The 17660-nt window shown below is 44.8% G+C and overlaps 2 protein-coding genes across 2 annotated transcripts; both read left to right on the top strand.

Annotated features, from left to right (window-relative positions):
* Positions 1 to 103: 103 nt before the first annotated feature.
* LOC119215160 (uncharacterized) lies at positions 104 to 2751 on the top strand. The gene is made up of 4 exons (XM_037467067.2): positions 104 to 141; positions 496 to 920; positions 1056 to 1358; positions 1706 to 2751. The coding sequence occupies exons 2-4, from the start codon at positions 522 to 524 to the stop codon at positions 2255 to 2257; spliced, it is 1254 nt and encodes a 417-aa protein (XP_037322964.2). The 5' UTR covers positions 104 to 141; positions 496 to 521; the 3' UTR covers positions 2258 to 2751.
* A 90-nt stretch (positions 2752 to 2841) lies between these two features.
* Positions 2842 to 17360, top strand: ttc3 (tetratricopeptide repeat domain 3). Its single transcript, XM_037467061.2, has 47 exons — positions 2842 to 2977; positions 3794 to 3858; positions 3957 to 4002; positions 4321 to 4477; positions 4600 to 4678; positions 4830 to 4883; positions 5138 to 5270; positions 5415 to 5500; positions 5751 to 5845; positions 6086 to 6148; positions 6251 to 6305; positions 6433 to 6592; positions 6862 to 6895; positions 6980 to 7058; positions 7424 to 7454; positions 7787 to 7847; positions 8108 to 8189; positions 8353 to 8502; positions 8754 to 8834; positions 8930 to 9039; positions 9149 to 9275; positions 9437 to 9559; positions 9639 to 9737; positions 9918 to 10010; positions 10113 to 10177; positions 10304 to 10440; positions 10617 to 10961; positions 11257 to 11526; positions 11614 to 11657; positions 12097 to 12147; positions 12239 to 12318; positions 12399 to 12554; positions 13038 to 13557; positions 13737 to 13805; positions 13938 to 14087; positions 14186 to 14325; positions 14551 to 14619; positions 14705 to 14801; positions 15116 to 15219; positions 15314 to 15398; positions 15609 to 15704; positions 15916 to 16064; positions 16251 to 16365; positions 16455 to 16553; positions 16699 to 16794; positions 16887 to 16979; positions 17108 to 17360. The coding sequence occupies exons 2-47, from the start codon at positions 3805 to 3807 to the stop codon at positions 17216 to 17218; spliced, it is 5193 nt and encodes a 1730-aa protein (XP_037322958.2). The 5' UTR covers positions 2842 to 2977; positions 3794 to 3804; the 3' UTR covers positions 17219 to 17360.
* Positions 17361 to 17660: the final 300 nt, after the last annotated feature.

The following is a 17660-nucleotide window of genomic DNA, read 5'->3' as shown; positions in this document are numbered from 1 at the left end:
TTCTAGATAATTTGCACATTCACATAATTTATAAAATAAAATGTGATTATTTATGTAATATAGAGTACCCTACCTAGCATTTTTTTTTAATTCTTTTAAATAGCTCCACACTTAAAAACAGAAGTGACAGCACATCTATCCGTGAGTGAGCTGACTGCTTATTGACATTAGGGTTAATGTTCAATGCTTGTTTCTGAGTGTAAATGTCAAACTGATTAGAAAAACCGCTGTGCTTTCAGGCGTATTTATTAGCTCAAACAGATTATTAAAGCCCATAGCTGCTGGTTTATTTTTTAATGCCTTCTGACATAGTCAACATTGTTGCATATCATATCTCCTCAGCCACACTTCAAATAGCGCTTTTAACCTTGCAGCAAATTCAAGGCACTTCAGCTTTACTTTATTAATTTAATTTCATGTAACTGTATGCTTTTTATTCTTCTTTCTTTTCTTCTTTCTGAATACCTTCTCCCCTACCATGTGTTTTCGCTCTAGAGACAGCTTCATGTTGTCCACACTGGATGATGACAATTTTCCGGGGGCGAATAAACACACCAGGGGTCAGAGACACGGATAACGAGCAGACAGCCAGACGACCCGCAGCCATGATCCCGACGGGTCGCACTCCGTGTCTTCCCTCTCGAGCTACCGTCCAGGAGCTCTTCTCCGTGGCTCGAGACGCCGGCGTCGTCCCCGATATCTCCTTGGATCCCGTCCTCGCCACCTTCCTCTCGCTGGACTCCTCGGCCGCTCTGCAGCACCAACACGCCTCCTTGCGGCGCAGCATGAGCGGGGAGCTGCAGGCCGCGTTCGGCCTCAACCTGAGCAGAGAGCTGGGAGGCGGCGGCCGGGTCACCGGTGGAGGAGTCGGGGTGGTTGCTCTGGCTTTGTCTTTGCTTTTTGACCAGGTTGCCCAACAAGTAGGTTTTAAAATATATATATATATATATAGGCCAATCCGTATATATTTGTACATTAATATATATTTGAAGTGTATCACATGATGGTAAAATGGAACCGAAGCTCAGAATTCCAGATGCATGTTATGGCACTAGGTCCGAGCTCAAGGTTCCACTGGGGGGAACCCACCCGCTCGCGGATCCCAGCCCAGGAGGATTTTTGGCATCAGCAGCGCTTCGAGAATCGGCCGGCTGGTCCATGGCTACCTGCGCCTGATCCCCGGCATCGCCAACGACCGCGAGGAGATGGCCGAGGCCGCGGAGCGTCACGACGACTGGCTGAATCTGGAGCTGATTGACCACTACGAGAGGATGACCACGAGGAAGAGGATGAGCACGGTGTCCATGCAGCAGTGGTTGGCTGGGGCGGCGTTTCATCTACACGTGAGGATTCACCAGGTCAGGACTGACATAAAAAACAGGTTTAAGGTGTAGACTCTAGTTGAAAAGCATACTTTCCTTTCAAGCATCTAAAAGGTGACGATGGGCTACTGAATATAATTTGGTCATCGATAACAATGCAGCAGGGGTAACCTGGCCCCTACATAACCCACAATTCATTTTGAACTTTTTAACATATAAAATAGGCCTCCTTAAGGTCTTCGAAGTGCAAAATAAGGTTATCGTTAATTATGAGTTTTTGACTTGAATAGCTTTGACACAAACCTTCAAGTCGTAATAAGACGAACTGGAAACCCTGTTTTTTCAGGACCATCCGACGAGTCGATGTGATCTTGTTCCAACAGGTCCGTCTGAAGTCTGTGCCTCGGGGATCCGCCGAGTCTCTGCGTCTGTCTTATAAGACGGCGTTAAGTCGCCTGGTTCAGGGCTACACGGCCTATCTGCACAGGAACATCAAGGAGACTCCGGCGGTCGGACCGGGACCAACCAGCGCAGTAGGCAGAGCCAATATAAGGAATTCCATTTTTAACGGCAGCCTGTTTAAGTTTAACCGGACGACGTCGCCCAACTCGAGTGCCGGCGTAAGCGGAGGCTGCGAAACTGACTTTGTGTCAAGGACAAGAAATGAAAGCAGCCGGGTTGTGGTCAACAGAAAGTGTCCCGACAATGCGACGCATGCGGATGTTCAGGGGCTGTTGGTCATTGAGCCAGGGAGGAACGTGACTCACAAAGTGCAGCATCACCCCTGCGAGTCTCCGGCCTTACAGCAAGCTCTGGTGACTCGTATTATCAACGCTCAGGACATGGAGCGGAACAGACGCTTCTTCCTGTACCCTGAGAAGTTGTTCCGTGGCCTCCTCTCGCAGAAGGACGACTTTGAGCTGGAGACTGATTAAATGAGCATTATCAGCTGATATAAAAACTAAAACACTAAAAACAGTAACAAATTGTATCACTTTAATCGCACTTATAATGACTCTTATCTATAGCAAGTTGGCTGATTTGATGAAATTGCTCTTTATTGTTCTTCAGGGTTTGTATCCTTATGGTAGAAATAATGTAATAAAGCTCCATTGTTAATAAAAGTGGATTATATTAATACCACATTTTATCAAAACTTGACAATTGATACAGGTTGAATATATTTGTATTATCTGATATTTCTGCAAGTTCAGTGTGTGTGTTTGTTGGGAGGGGGGTAGCTGTTACCATATTCTTGAAATGTCAAAGTTTGTGCTTGTAAAAAGAAATGTTGTATCACTTGCATAAACTAATACTATATCATTTACGCATATATTCATATACACATACATGTAAGATTAAGAACAGTGATGGGTCATGTTAATTATCATTCAAAATATAAAATAAAAAGACTGACCACTTGGGAGGGAACCTTCCCGCCTCGACGCTTGAAGTCCGCCGGAAACGCAGAAAAAAGACGCAGAAGAAGAAGAAGAGGCGGAAGAGTCGCTTTTGAACCGTCCTGTCACGTGGGAGCCTCCGCTGATGACACGCGGCGCTGCGTGAGCTACGTGAACAGTTCTGACTTCCGCACACTAGCATGAACAGGACAACAGCGCGCTGCTGAGGTGTTTACACGACCAAAAAAGCACAAGGTATGGGCCCCCGTTCGTTCATGACGTGTATGTCCGTTTATACCTGGCTGACGTTGACTCGTAACACCGTGGCTCGGCCCGGCCCGGCCCGGCTCGGCTCGGCTCGTCTGCGCAGATTAGCTGATAAATGGGCTACAAATGCTACCATTGCAATAACCAATCGATCACCAGCGTTTAGGTGAAAGTGACATGAATCCCCGAGAGGTAATAAGGTTGTGTCGAAAATCAGCTTGGACGGTTGAAAATAAAAACTCGCATCGTATTGGTACAATACGCAATAATTCCCAATGTTCTCTTTTCGTCTATTTCTGAAACTATCGGTTGTCTACGTCATAAAAGTTTTAAACGTGACATCATCACAGGGAGGGTTAGGTATCCGTTCCTTTGTGTCGAGTTGCAACAACGAAACACACCTTCCATGAGTAATGGTTCTGTAAGTTAGTTAATTAAATACAAGTCGCAATGTTTTTAAACTGTGTGATTAATAATACACGGAGGTGGGTGAGGCGGGACTAACACAACTAATAACACACTAAATGCTATTCTATGAATATTAGTCCTGCTTTGAGAACCTTTTTAGTAAGTTCGATTCAGCCAAATGTAACTTTACTCTTGTAAAAATATTCTTTAAGTTTTACTGTTTTGAAAGAAGTTGCAGTTTACTTTTTGATATGATTACAACTGTGCTAATTCCAACTTGATGTACCAGTGTGCAGTTTAATCCTCAAAACAACATTGTAGTGTTCACCAAAATAAACATATGTTGTAAATATGAAATCATTACAAATCAACTGATTAATGCAAATGTTCTCACAGATTTAGACAAAATGTCAGACTCTTCTGACTGTGAATGGGAGGACTTCAGTGACCAGCTGACTGCTGTGAGTTATTAAACTAGTACTCAGAATAAAATATGCATTTTGACAACGCATTGTTTTCTTTATAACTGTTACTAATTTTATTTATTTTTTCCTCTCAGAAACAAATAAGGAAATATGACCAGATTCTTACCCTTCGTCCACCGGGTGAGGAAGACGTGCATCTTCATACACCATTCACATTGATGTGCAGTGCTACCATGCTTATGCCTCGACACTATTGTGGTGGCGCTCGGAGTAGTGTGGTGCGCTGGGGGCCGCAAAGTTGGTGGTTTGAATCCCGGCTGCCCCATGTGCCATGTCGAAGTGTCCCAGAGCAAGACACCTAAAACCCTAATTGCTCTCCAGGCAAAATGTAACGCATGGGTTATAATGCAATGTACGTCGCTTTGGATAAAAGCGTCCGCTAAATGACCTGTAATGTAATACTACAGTGTTTAGATTTATTTTATTTTGTTTTTCCAGAAGAGGTGTTTGAGCGATGGATCCGTGTCCCTCCTGAAACCAGAAGGGAAGCCGGGCGGCGAATGAGAATTTGTGTCTTCTGGCTTCCGATTGTGCTGCAACCTGAGGAGTACTGCGCTACTTTTTGCTGGGCTTTAGAATTGGGTCTGATCCCACCGTAAGTGAACTCATTAATGTGGCCTGAACATTGGTTTAAAACTCTAAATCAACATCCCCCTTTTCTTCTCTTTAAAAAAAATTGAGTCATCAATATTTAAATTATTTTGTTTCCCCTTCCAGCGGCAATGAATTGGGTCTGAATAACCTTCAGATGATTTCAACAGTGGAGACAATTCTCAGAGCCTTGGAGAGAGGAACCGTAAGTCTTCAGTGTGCACCATGGAACCAGTGGTACTTCAACTGGGAACTATAAAAGTTTAGTTTAGGTCAATTATGAAAGATGATAATGAATAAAAACTCACTGTCTACGCTTGCGGTTCTTCTTTTGACATAATGTATCTCTGTTCCAGTTGGAAAAGGACCAGACAAAGCAGGTTGTGTTGATAAGCAACTTGTTAAACTTGGTAAGTCTCCAATAAATTATTATGGACATTGAATATGAATATTTAAATCTGAAATATTTAAGTCCTTTTGTTGGGATCATTGGTTTCATCATCGACATTGTTGCTAGAACTTTACACTGTCTGACTCTGGTATTTGATCGATAGTCCGTAGTAGCAGAAAGCCTGATTTGAGGTATTGGAATTGATATTTCCAAATGTACTCCATACTTTCAACACAGTTGAATGTTCATCTTTCTCTGACTTTGCTCCATCAGCGCTGCGACAACGGTTTGATAGACGCATCGCAGTGGTTGGATCGGACCGGGGAACCCTACATTTCACAAAGCATCAGGGTCATGGGCAACGATCAAGTGCGCCACAGCTCCCTGCACCTCATCTTCACAGAGTGTAAAATACAAAACCATCCTACCGAGCGCCTCGCGCCACAAAACGGTCTCATCGGCTGTGATCACTTTTCTAAGGAATTGTTTTATAAAAAAAAGCTCGTATGTTGGTGGATAACAGGCACCCTTTTCTCTGGCTTTTATTCAGTTGCTAAGTACATTCATGAAATGGGTACCGACTTGGAAAAGACGTTGAGGTCACTGATGGCTCGACCATCCACCCATCTAATAAAGGTAAGACCACAGCGAGATCTCCAGACGAGATTAGATCAATAGGTTATTGGCTATCTGCGTGACACGGTGGCTTCCTGAGTCCATTTTAATTATTTTTAAATACACGGAACATTCAACGGTGAAATCTCTTCAGCCTCGTACCAGCTCTGCATGTCAACAACGCACCGACACACTGCAAACCGAATGTTTGATTTGGTTCAAACTTCTACTACTCACCCCAACAAAATGCTTTGTCTTGTTCCTCATCCAGCAAAGTGAAGAAATGAAGAGGAAAGGAAACGAAAACTTTGAGAAAAAGCAATATGAAGACGCTGTCCTGTTTTATTCCAAAGCCATCCAATTTTAGTAAGTTCAAATTTAATATTGCGTTTACAGTAATCCGATTAATACGTCCATCAGAGCTGATTTGACAAACAAAAAGGATTCACAAAGGATTGATTACAAGCTCATTGTATGGGAGATTGGTTGAAATTCACTTGTAAGTCTCTTTTGATAAAAGCGTCCGCTCAGTGACGTGTAACGTAGTAATCATCTGGTACACGTGTGTACTTTTATAAGTGAAATTATCTTCTCTTCTCCTTCCAGCCCCGACAACCACATAGCTTATGGAAACAGAGCGTTATGCTATATTCGCTGTGACAAATTTCTGTAAGTACCAACTTTACCTTTCATCTGTAGTAGATTTCCTCCAATCAGTAAAAAAAAAAAGAAACCTACAAATGTTGTAACACAAACAACTTTTTTTTACAGAAAAGCGGCTTGTGATGGAAAATGCGCTACTCTGATAGACCCCTTCTGGGCCAAGGTACTGTTTTTCGTTCAAGACCCAGTCGACATATGTAAAGATAAGTAAACACTCGGCGGGACTCCTGTCCGTCAAGCGATAATCAAGAGGAGTGAAGCGCTGCATGTTTTTGTCTGTTTGTTTGCAGGGTCACTACCGCTACTGTGAGGCTCTGTGCTCCATGGGAGCGCTCACGATGGCCATCGAGGCCAACTCCACGGCCCAGAGTCTGTGCAAAGACGACCACAAGGGAATGAGAGACTTGGAGCAACAGCAGCAGAAGTTGCGCGACGCGCTGAACGCTAGAGGTATTTTCCACTGCCTCCACCAGCAGGAAGTCTTTTCTCATTTTGATGTGCCTCAAAAAAATAAAAGGCAGAAGAGCCGCTTTGCATTGTCACGCTTTTTCTTGTAGAAGGTCGGTTTTTCCATCCTATTAAACACGTTTTTTTAAATGTAATAAACCTGATTTGAGGACAAATAACTCGTTGGTTGAAAATGTGTGTAAACCGAGGCCATCGCTGTCCTTCCATAAGTGAAACCTGTGTTTCTGAGGTTTGATTTTTTTTTTCTTCAGTTTCACAGTCTATGAAAAAAAAACCCAGTAAAAGGTACGTGAATAACTTTTAACGCATGTAAGAAACGACTCGATTGGGTAAACGCCAGTTTGCTTATGGCTCATCTTTCTTTGACAGAACGCAGAGCCCTAACAAAGCTCCATGGCCACCGCTTGTGAAAGCCGATAAAAAGAATGATCCTCCTTCGCAGACCAAGGTTTGTCCTTTAAAAATTGTTTTTACATTTGCTGTCACACACTGAATGAATGGGTCATGATTTTCGTATTATGATCCATCTGTCTAACAAAAATTCGTATTAAAATTAATAAAGCAGTTTTCATTTCAGGAATTTAAAATTGTCATTTGTAAATTGACACATCAATTTTGTCATTTCTATATCACGGTTTGACATGTTGTTTTTATTCTAGGTAAAAGTTATTCTCTGTACCAACTATAGAAAAAAATAAAAATCAGCAGATGAGTGTGAACAGCAGACTTCCAGGATGTTGTTTGCACTCTCTGTGTGGCTTTAGCTGAAGTTCGATGTGGCTCCTTGTTAATTATTCACTTGTGTGTTTGCAGGGGCCCGAGGTCAAACCGGAAGAGAAGCCAGGTGAGTTCACTCCAACGGGTGCTTACACGCTGCCCTCTGAGCCGGGTTCAGTTCCTGCTTATTGTGGCTCTTGTGTGTACACACACACACACACACACACACACACAATGTGTCTTAAATACATATTATAATGTAAGGGCATTAAAGGTTCCCCCTTTTTTATTTAGAGTCCACACTTTCCTTCCTCATTACACCAAAAGCCAATTTTTTTAAGTTACAAAATCAGCATTTTTTTTTGTATCCATGTTTACTAAGTGGTCTTTTTGTCTTTACATGTATATTATGTAAATCTACCTGCATTGCATTTTAAGATTTTTTTTTTCTACCTCCAGTGAAAAACGAAAAGACTGCACAGTCAGAAAGCGTTGCTAAGAACTCAAAACCAGCCAAAAGGTTGGTGGATGTTTTTTTTTTTTGTATAATTGATTGTTTCAACAGCTGCTTGAGGAATCTTTATCTTTCTCCAGCAGCTCAGTTTGTACATGAAGCTTCAGATCAGATTGTGTGCTTAGTAACATTTCCAAGACTTGGAAACATAATGATGAAATTCAACATTGTGGCTTGATTTTAATGGATTTATTTTTGTTATCTAATCTGGGGGTCAAACAATCTTCCATCCAGACCCCTTAACTGGTTTAAACATGTGCTTTCAGTGAGCTTTCTTCAAAGAATGGGAAATTGGTGGCCAGCTCCCCGAAGAAGAAACCAAAGATGAAAAAGGAACCTGAAGAAGAGGTACGGCTTTGCTTAACCTGTCACGTGACTCACGTGTCTGGCTGTGTGTCAACGGCTTGTATTTAAGAGCATCTCATCGTCCGTTCATCCGACTCGTGGACGTTGTAGCAGCATCGTTGAAGAAGACGCCTCACCGGCTCCTCCTTGTGTTTCGTCCAATCAGAAGCGGGCGCCGCTCGATAGGGCGGCCGTGTGCAAAGAGTTGATGTCGATGGTGCAGGACGCGCACACTGCCCTGACCGACCTACGCAGCCGCAACGCAGAGGAGGCCTTCAGGAAGGCGCTGGTCCTGCTGGAAACCAGCCCAGCCAAGGTAGTACACCTCTGATGATCGTTTCATGTTCCAGACTACAGACACTTTGACTTCTTTCTCAGGGGGTCGCACCAGCACATGACTTGGGTTGCACCCTTTTTTTTATTATAAATTGTATTTAAGTACTGTATTTAAGTACTTTGTTACTTCTACAGGTTTTTTTCTTTTTCTTTTTGAATCCTCTCTTGCAGCTTTTGGCTCGCCGGAGTTGATCTGTAAATGTATTTATTTTATTTTTTTTGCTTTCCCAGGAGTTGGGCCTTTCCACTCTGGACGTGCTGTTGTTGCTGTACGGCCGCGTTTTGGCTCTGACGGAAATCGGCCAGCTTGAGGTAACTCAATGAGTACATAACTCATCGTCCAAGTTGTGCATTGATTGAATTGGGGGAGGCAGGCGTTACATGCGAGCTTGCTCTGTCCCACGCAGGAACTTGTGGAAGCTCAAGCGCTTCTCGAGAAGATCAAATCGTTTGAGGAGAGGACGTTCCAGTGTCTGGTTTACTACGCCGTGGGGAAGGTGTACCTCCGAGAGAACCGGTACGCCGGCTCACAGTTCTAAACCGATTTGTGCCATCTTCTTCTTCTTTTTTTTTTTCTTTTCTGATTCTCACCCGACTCGTTCCCACCGTTTGTCTTCGCTGGACAGGTTCTCTCTCGCTCTGGTGCAGTTTTCAGATTCCCTGCAGACGGTAAAGAATAAAATAACACCGGGTAAACTCACCTGGCCTTTAACGAAGGAGATTGTCAAAGAGACTCAGCCGGAGTATTTCACTGTGAGTTGTCTTCTTACTTTGTTTGTACGTATAAAAAAATCATTCAGCAAGTCGAATAACCTCCTGCATTTATGGCTTGCATTTCCCTTCTTGACATTATACACAATTGTGATTGCACATGCAGCTTACCCAACTTGTATTTTCTGCTTCTTTCTTTGTAGGACGTTCTAGAGCGAGCTATAGAGTTGTGCAAATTTCCCCCTATTCCCGATGCCATTTGTCGACTAGAGAAATGCCTCGTCCCTTTGAAAGCTGAAATCTACCTGACCGACCCAGATTTTAAAGTAAGTGTCCGCCCGTGACGTACGGATGGAATTCGACTTGTTAACAATTCGAGTGACACACGGCGGCTGTTTAATTCAGGGCTACATTCGAATATGCTGCTGTGAGAGCTGCGTTCTTGAATACCACACGGCCTGCTGGAAGAGCCTCAAGACGTCCTTCTTTGAAAAAAACGAAAAGGTACATTTCTCCTGTATTATAGTGTATGTGGTTCCAATGAGGAAAATTTTTAAGATGTTGTGCGGCCACTCTTTTTATTTTTTTCATGTTGACATGGATGCTTCAGCGGATGCACGTATTGATAAAAAATGGAGCCGTTTCTTGCCCAAAGTCTTAAATTTTCACTTCTTTCTGGTGCAGGATTTCTTGAAAGAGTTGTGTTTTACTCCAGATTGTGTCGGCAAAATCTGTAAGATCCAACTCTTTCGTCCGACGGGGCTGCTGAAGTGTGAGGTGAGATTTCCCTCTGCGGGCGAGGGAGGGGGGGGGAGCTTTTTAGAGTCGCTGCGCTCACGAATGAATCCCAGCGTTGACCCCGCGTCTCGTTTCTCTCAGTTTGTAGCTCCCATCTCTAAACCACTGACGCCAAAGAAGCCCAAACAGAATCAGAAATGCTCGAGGTGAGAACAAGCCCGACAGGAATGAGTAGTTTTTGTACTCGACGCCCCGCTGGTATCACCTGCTGATTGACAGGTACCCGGTTGCCAAATAACACCCCTTTTTTCTTCTCGTCTATTAATTTTCAGTCTAAAGAAGTTAAAATCAAAAGAGGAGCACAAGCTCACGAGGAAGCAGCATAAGCTGTCATTTCAAGAAAAGCAGGCGATAAACGACGAGATTCTGCAGCAGATTGAGGCCCCGGCGACCCACAATCAACAGAAAGGTATCTTCTTCTTCATCATGGCCGACCTGTAGCCAGGAGTTTGAAGCTTCTTACCTTTTTTTTTGCACGTCTATATTTCAAGCAGTTGCACATACAAGATAAGGCTGCTCTAATATTTTACCAACTAGCGTTGTTCAGTCCCCTGTTTTTTTTTTTTGTATCCACTGTGTCTTCAGCCTGGCGGCTGTACAGGGATCCAGTTCTGCTGCAGACCAGCCAGAACGCGGAGCTGCTGAGGGAGGAGAAGTGCCTCAGCGCGTCCGACCTGGCGGCCGCTCTGAGGCCCTGGTTGGAGCTGGACTCCTCGAGGGGGAACCAGGTGGCCGAGAGGATGCTGAACCTGAAGCATCATCACCATCATCAGCAGGAGGAGGAGGAGGCGGGGAGCTTGAGGCAGGCGCTGGATCTGCTGCTGGAGCGGAAGAACCGCATCTGGGCTCGCGTCCTCGTACACCTGCTCTGTGACTGCGAGGATATAAATCCCAAACTCGGCAGCTGGGCCATCCAGCTCAACAATGCAGGTCAGCGGGGGGGGGGGGGTCATGTGACATGCCCTGAAGGAACAACTGGATGAATATCTGTGTTAAGTTTGACTTTGCTCGTCAGTTTGCGTTATTATGACCCGTCCTATTTAAATATGCACCCATTTCTGTTAGAACACCTCCAGTTTCTTTCTTCAATGACTAACTCTGGCGTTATTTTACCACTGAACCGTTAGACCTTTCTGTCTTGACGCCTTTGAACTTGTTTTGGAGCTCTTTTTGTTCTCCGCACTTCGTCCTCCAGTCTCACCGCCTGCCCTGCTGCTTTCTGTAGGTCTCAAAGCTGCGAGATCCTTCATAGAGCGCCACGCAGAGCACTTGGAGCAGCTGGACTTGTCTATTCTGCTCAACTTTGGCCCGTTGCAGGACGCGATTATAGAGAAGTTCGGCACTAGGACGGAGCTTTTTTCAAGCAGCGTGACAGTGACGGATCACCTAAAACAAGCCCCACCACATGACATGAGACTCTTTATCTGGACTCTGGAGGAGCATAGGGACAAATATCTCACCTGCCACCAAATACTGGATGACTATTTTGATATGGGTGTGTATATTTAACTTTTCAAACATGTGGTTTGAAGGCTCGTTCATTTGTTGGCGGTGATTTTACTCCCAATTCTTTATTTTTCAGATGGACATTGTTCAGTCTTAAAAAAGTCTGATGAAAATGAAAATGTAAGTTTTTGGAACCCTGATGGTGTTTTTATTTACTATGCTAACTGGAGTTTGTTTGCTAAATACCAGATGTTCCGGCAGCTAGCGTAGCTTAGCATAATGGCTGGAAACAAATGGAAAGGGTTAGCACAGAGTTTGCATGTCTGGAACCTCAAACAGGGAAACTTCTTCCAAAGATATTAAATATTTTCTCTTGCAGGCTGTCAGGAACTTTTTGAGCTGTGAGACCTGTAGCGAACACAGTGGATGAGATGCTTATTGCCTCATAATGGTCCTTAATTAATCCTTAATAATGTCCTGCTTCTTCTCTGGATCCAGGTGGACCATGTTGTGTAGAACTAGTAGGTCTATTGTACTGGTAGTAGTTGACCCTAAAGGGAATTTGAAGGCTCTCTTTGTGGCTCTTCGCGCTCCCTCATTTGCTTTGTTTTGATTTCAGAATTCTCCTATGAAGAGTCGAGGCCGGAAAAAGAAAGCCAGAGAGCCGCGGGTGAGAGCGGGCGCGATCGCTGCTTGTGACGAGAAAACGCGCATGGACTGCGTGACTCAAAAAAGTGTCGCCTCTCCTCTTCCCTTTTCAGGCCTATTACGTTTTCCCCGGGACGAGAGCTTCAACTCCGGGAGATGAATGTGAACAAGATTTATTTGAAGAGGATTCTTTGTAAGTTCCCCCCACGTCGGAGACTTAAACGTTTTTTTAACGTGTTCATGCGTAACAACAGTGGGGCTTGGTGTCGACAGATCGTTCCTTCACCCGGGGGATCCGTTCAGTGTACCGAGTCACCTCCGAGAGGAAGTGGCCGATTTTGAGGAGCACTACAACAGCACAAGACACAGAGGTCACTATAAAATGATTCTAGACAACAACCCCGACCCGACAAAAGAGAGTTTGTACGAGTAAGTACAGTTTTAACGTACTTTTCCTTTTCATGCTACGTTACTCTTCTACTGTTCTACATTTCTATACACTAGTTACTTTTTATATACTAACACGATATGATGCATTCACTGTCAGTAGTCCACAAATTGCTTAAAGGTCGGAACGTCTTAATCAAAATACTCCAGTCAAGCCCGGGGCCCCCCCCCTGACTGACTCTCACTTTGTCACTATTAGCTGGTGCATTTTATCTTTATTTCTTCTTACTTACTAACCCATAGCTTTAGCGTACTAACCCATAGCATATATTTTATTATATTTTTATTTTATATATTGCTGCACTGTCTTCCTTCCAACCGCCAAGTCAATTTCCATGTATGTATAACGGCAATAAACGTTTCCTGATTCCTGAAGTGCAACTATTGAGAAAATGCACGTATTCCCCCCCCCCCCCCCCCCTGCATGAAGTATTTTTGACGTTGGACATGTGAATGCCTCTGCAGCTATTTTGCTCAGATCTTGGAGGAGCACGGCCCGCTGGAGGCCGAGGACCCCCTGCTGTCCGGCGAGCTGGTGAACTTCCCCGCCGTGGCTCAGCTGAAGATGCAGGAAGCGGGCGGCTTCGAGGCCTTCCTTCTGGAGTCCCTGCGCTTCATCAAGATCGGGTGCCGCGTGGGCCTGATAAAGCACGCCGTGTGCCTGCAGCAGCAGGCGGCCAGTCTGGACGACTTGGACGTAATAACGGATCCCGGCCCGGTCTCTCGGACTCCTTATTTGAACGGGGGCCTCGAATCCGCCTTCCGAAGCCACTTGGACAGTTATTTTCCCGCGCAGACTGACGTCGGCCCCTTCGTGCCGAATCCTTACGTAATAAGCTCCCAGGCGCCTCCGCGAGAGCTTCACAGCCCTTACGTTTTAGCCACTGACTACGGGGGGCTGGATCTGGATCTGGATGGCGGACCTTCAGCTATGTCGTCGGTGACAGCCAATGGAGGCTTATTGAAGAAACACGAACGAGTACAGGTGAAGACCCAACATTTTCATCTAGAATAAACATGAAAACCAGACGAGTCATGCGTTGTGAAAAGGCGATTATATAAAGGATCGGCCCTTTCAATAACTACATACAATACCTTTAAAGTCTGCTGAATTGCATGCGTGAGAGATGATTGAAGTGCTTGTTTTTTTTTCTGTTCTCTCAGACGTGTCAGGAGAACATGAGGAGCGTGGCGGTGAACACGGAGATGTACGAGCGCTTTGAGAGCAGCCCGGTGAGTTCAGTGCAAATACCCGTGTCCTTAAACAAGGGACTGAATAACAAACCGGTTTCATTAATTGTCGGAGGTCCGTGGGTAAAGACTCAAAAGTTGTAGTTGACCCTTTCGTCCCGTTTGTCGGTCCAGGGTGACGTCAACATGAAGCAAAAGAGCTACAGGAAGTTGGAGAAGCAGATTAAGAAAATGGTGAAAGGCTGTGACAGATTCAACCAGAGACACAAAGAAGACATCGCTGTCCTCGAGGAGGAGATTCAGGAGATCAAAGCCAATATACAAGTAGTTACAGTTTGGATATATTGACATGAGAAAATAATGAAGTTTATGCAACGAAGTACATAAAAAAACCTGTTAACTGGTGTTTTCCTCTTGTCAAGGTGACCAATAGGGAGCTGGCCCTGTTCCAGCAGAAACTGGAAGAGGAGGTGAAGAAGGACCAGAAGGAGAAGAAGTCCAACCAGGAAGGACTGAGGGTCCTGAAGATGGAGATCGAAGAGCTGGGGGAGCAACACGGGAGGTGGGAGCTGATGTGTCTGAGTACACTATGGATGTACTTGTATCTACAGGTTTAAATACACGACTTGTACTTGCAGAAGCGTATTTCCACATTTCACCTGGGACATTATTATATTTGTGTGCTGAATGAATCGATTTTTAGATTTACCGTTGCAGCTTGAACATGTAAAGATGGCTTTCTAAGGATTTTTTTTTTAAATGTCATTTGTCTTGTTTTCATGCAAAGACTTTCCCGAGGCCTCCAAGAGAAGAAAGCCAGCTTCGACCTGAAGCTGAGTGACTTCCTCGAGTCTAGGTAGGTGTTGATAGTGACGCGTCAGCTAAAGCTCCTCACCTCCTCCTGTTCACCTCCTCTTTTCCCCGCGTCCTTTTCCTCTCAGCAATCAGTCCGCAGCCGAGAAGATGAGCATAGAGGAGGAGATCAATCGCTGTAAGGCTGCGGTCACCGCGGCAACCAGGAGGTCTCGGATCGCTCAGGTAGGCTGATCCTCAACATAAATAAATCTTTTTTTACTTTTGTGTGTGTAATGTTTTTTTCATTGAAGCGTTTTCAATTTACAGTGTACTTCATTCAAGAAGAAAAGTATTTGAAATTAAGAAATATATCAAAAGTAAAATAGGGATAATGACATATTACTGACATTAAACATATGATAAAATAAATACATATGCACGTGGTGCGTATGAACTGCCACAGTAATAGTTCACACGTCAACGGTTTATATAAAGTTTTAAATAGCCTTCGTCCCATTATGCTTGTGAAGTTCATGGTGATCACTGTGCTCCTCCAGGTGTGGATGCTGGAGAGCAGCCGGGATCAGGTCGTGTTCCCTCTGTACACGGAGCTCGCCGTCGCCAAGGCTCTGCTCGGCAAACTGGACGAAGCGGCGCAGAGGTCAGACGGCAAAACACCCACTTTTATTCTGAAAGGACCGGTTGGTGGCGTAGTGTGTTCATTTTGTGCGTTGTCTGCCCTCGTCTCTGTCCAGATACCCAAACCCAGAGATGGAAATGGCTAGAAACATCTGGAGAGTTAATGTCCAAGAGGTTGAGAAGAAAATCTCCAGTGCGGAGGTACCAGAGTCATCTCATGCAGCAACACGAGTAGATGATGAGATGCTCTTTATTAAAAAAAAAAAACCACAACCATGGCTTCACTAAGTCATTAAACCAGCGTGGCGATGTGGATGTCGCAATCCTCTTTGCTTCCACTGCTGTCACATCTTCAAAAAATTATTGTTTTTGGTTTGAAATAAGAGATCGAGGTCTTCCAATTTTCCCCAGGCGCTGTATCAGGAGCAGCTGGATCAAGCGAACAACGGCAGGAGACTCACTGAATGGTCTCCGGTCAACGGCCTGTCTGACTCTCCAGCTGCACCAGTAAGAGAACCAGTCCCACCAGCGCAGCGTGTAGTGCGGATTCATCGTGCTGCTTTCCTCTATTTTAAACCATTCTCCGTAACCACCTTGTTTTTAATAAAAATAAGCTACATTGGGTTCTTCTGTATCTCCAGCTCCTTTACGTAATTAAACAGTAGTTTATCAGATATTAGAAATGTTCCACTGACTCTCTGCGCTCTTAACGTTTCAGTCGGCTGCAGCCATCACTCCGTCTGAAGCGGCGTCCGCTCAGGCTCCGCCCCCTCTCCGACCCGCGTCCAGGACTCTGGAGCCTCAACACAACACCGTGTTTGACCAGTCCGTTGAGCGCCTGGCCGCCATCTTCCCCGCTTACACAAGGTGACCCTTTTGTCATTTAAAAAAAAAAAGGACGGTGTTAATGATACATTCAAGTGTCATATTTTATACTTGGAAATTTTGTCGGCCTCCAAATAAACTAACTGTAAAAGTAACTTTTTTTTTTTTTTTTTTAAGTTGTGCATATTTAATCCTCCTGTAGGACGACTGAAATGTGTTTGTGTTCAGGTCGGACTTCATGAGGTTTGTCCAGGAGTTCCGTTCGTCCAGCGGCGGTAACCTTAGCAACATGACCATTCAGGAAATGGTCGGCGGAGTGACTCAGCTGATCCTGGACCATCAGGTTTTTTTTTTTTTTTTTAAATTTATTTTATTATTGGTTATCTTGGGCTATTTATGCCATTGATTTGTTTTGGCTCCTCTTGCTCACAGGAGAAGCCTAAAGCTGCCGCATCGAGCGCCAGGACTCCGTGTACCGCCTGGTCCTGGGTCGCCCCGGTCTGGAAAGCACACGGACAAAAGACCACCGCAGTGAGTCTTCATTCATATTTTTTTTGGGCGTTTCTTCTCTGTGGTCGATGGGGAGAGAACGCCGACGACTCAAAAGTCCTCAACACCGATCACTTTCCTTCACGTGACGCCTCACAAGTGACTGTTTCGGGCTTCTGCTCCACAGGAGAGAAACGAGAGCTCTTCAAAGTACGGCGCCCCGCCTCATGCCCCCCCGGCCTGGCAGCCGGCTGAACCAAAGAGGGACGCGCCCCCCAACGCAGTGAGTCCGAAACGCCGTCCGTCGGCTCGAGGTCAGAGAGACGAAGGAACAGAGCCGACCTTCTGACGGTGCGTTTCTCTGTGTCTCTGCAGCTGAACGTCGAGGATCCTTGCATCATCTGCCACGAGGACATGAACCCCATCGACATCTGCGTGCTGGAGTGCCGCCACAGCTTCCACGACGCGGTGAGCAGAGACGCCCCTTATTGCCCCCCCCCCCCGCCGTTGTAGCTAAACAATGTTATTCCAAGTGAAGGATGTTTTGAGTCTGACTGATTTTAAGGCGTCCCCCCCCCCCCCCCGTGTGTGTTCAGTGTATACGCTCGTGGCTGAAGGAGAACAGAACCTGTCCCACCTGCAGAGATCCGGCAATCTTAAGTGACGAATTCCCCGCTTTGGCTGCCAGAAGACGCCCAGCTCCGTGATCCTGCCCTTACTCACACATATGCTTTTATCCTATTCCTTTTAATCATAATCTAAATACGCTTTTTTTTTTTTTTCTCGTGCTGTTGAAATGTTCAGGCAGGTGTTTCTACACTTTGAATAAACCAAACATCTTGTGTTTGACATCGTCTCAGTTCAGAATTTAGTAACATTTCTGATCTTTGGAAGCCCTGCAGTCACACTTGACCATATCATACATTACATTTTTATGTTTAACATACCATGGAATGACTGTTGATCATTCTGTAAAAAAAAAAAAAAATCAGGTTGAAAGATTTCCTTAGTCACTTGTGTAACTTGATGTGATTTAAAATGTTAGTAAAGTCTTAATATAGCATGTTAAAGTTTCATTAAAATGAGACTCCTAATAAGCCATTGCATGGTATATTATCTCATTGTTGCTACGGACACATTCCATTACAT

This window comes from Pungitius pungitius, chromosome 16, assembly GCF_949316345.1.
Source record: "Pungitius pungitius chromosome 16, fPunPun2.1, whole genome shotgun sequence".
NCBI lineage: Eukaryota > Metazoa > Chordata > Actinopteri > Perciformes > Gasterosteidae > Pungitius > Pungitius pungitius.
Note: the sequence above shows the minus strand (reverse complement) of the source record. Positions and strands in the feature narration are given on the sequence as shown.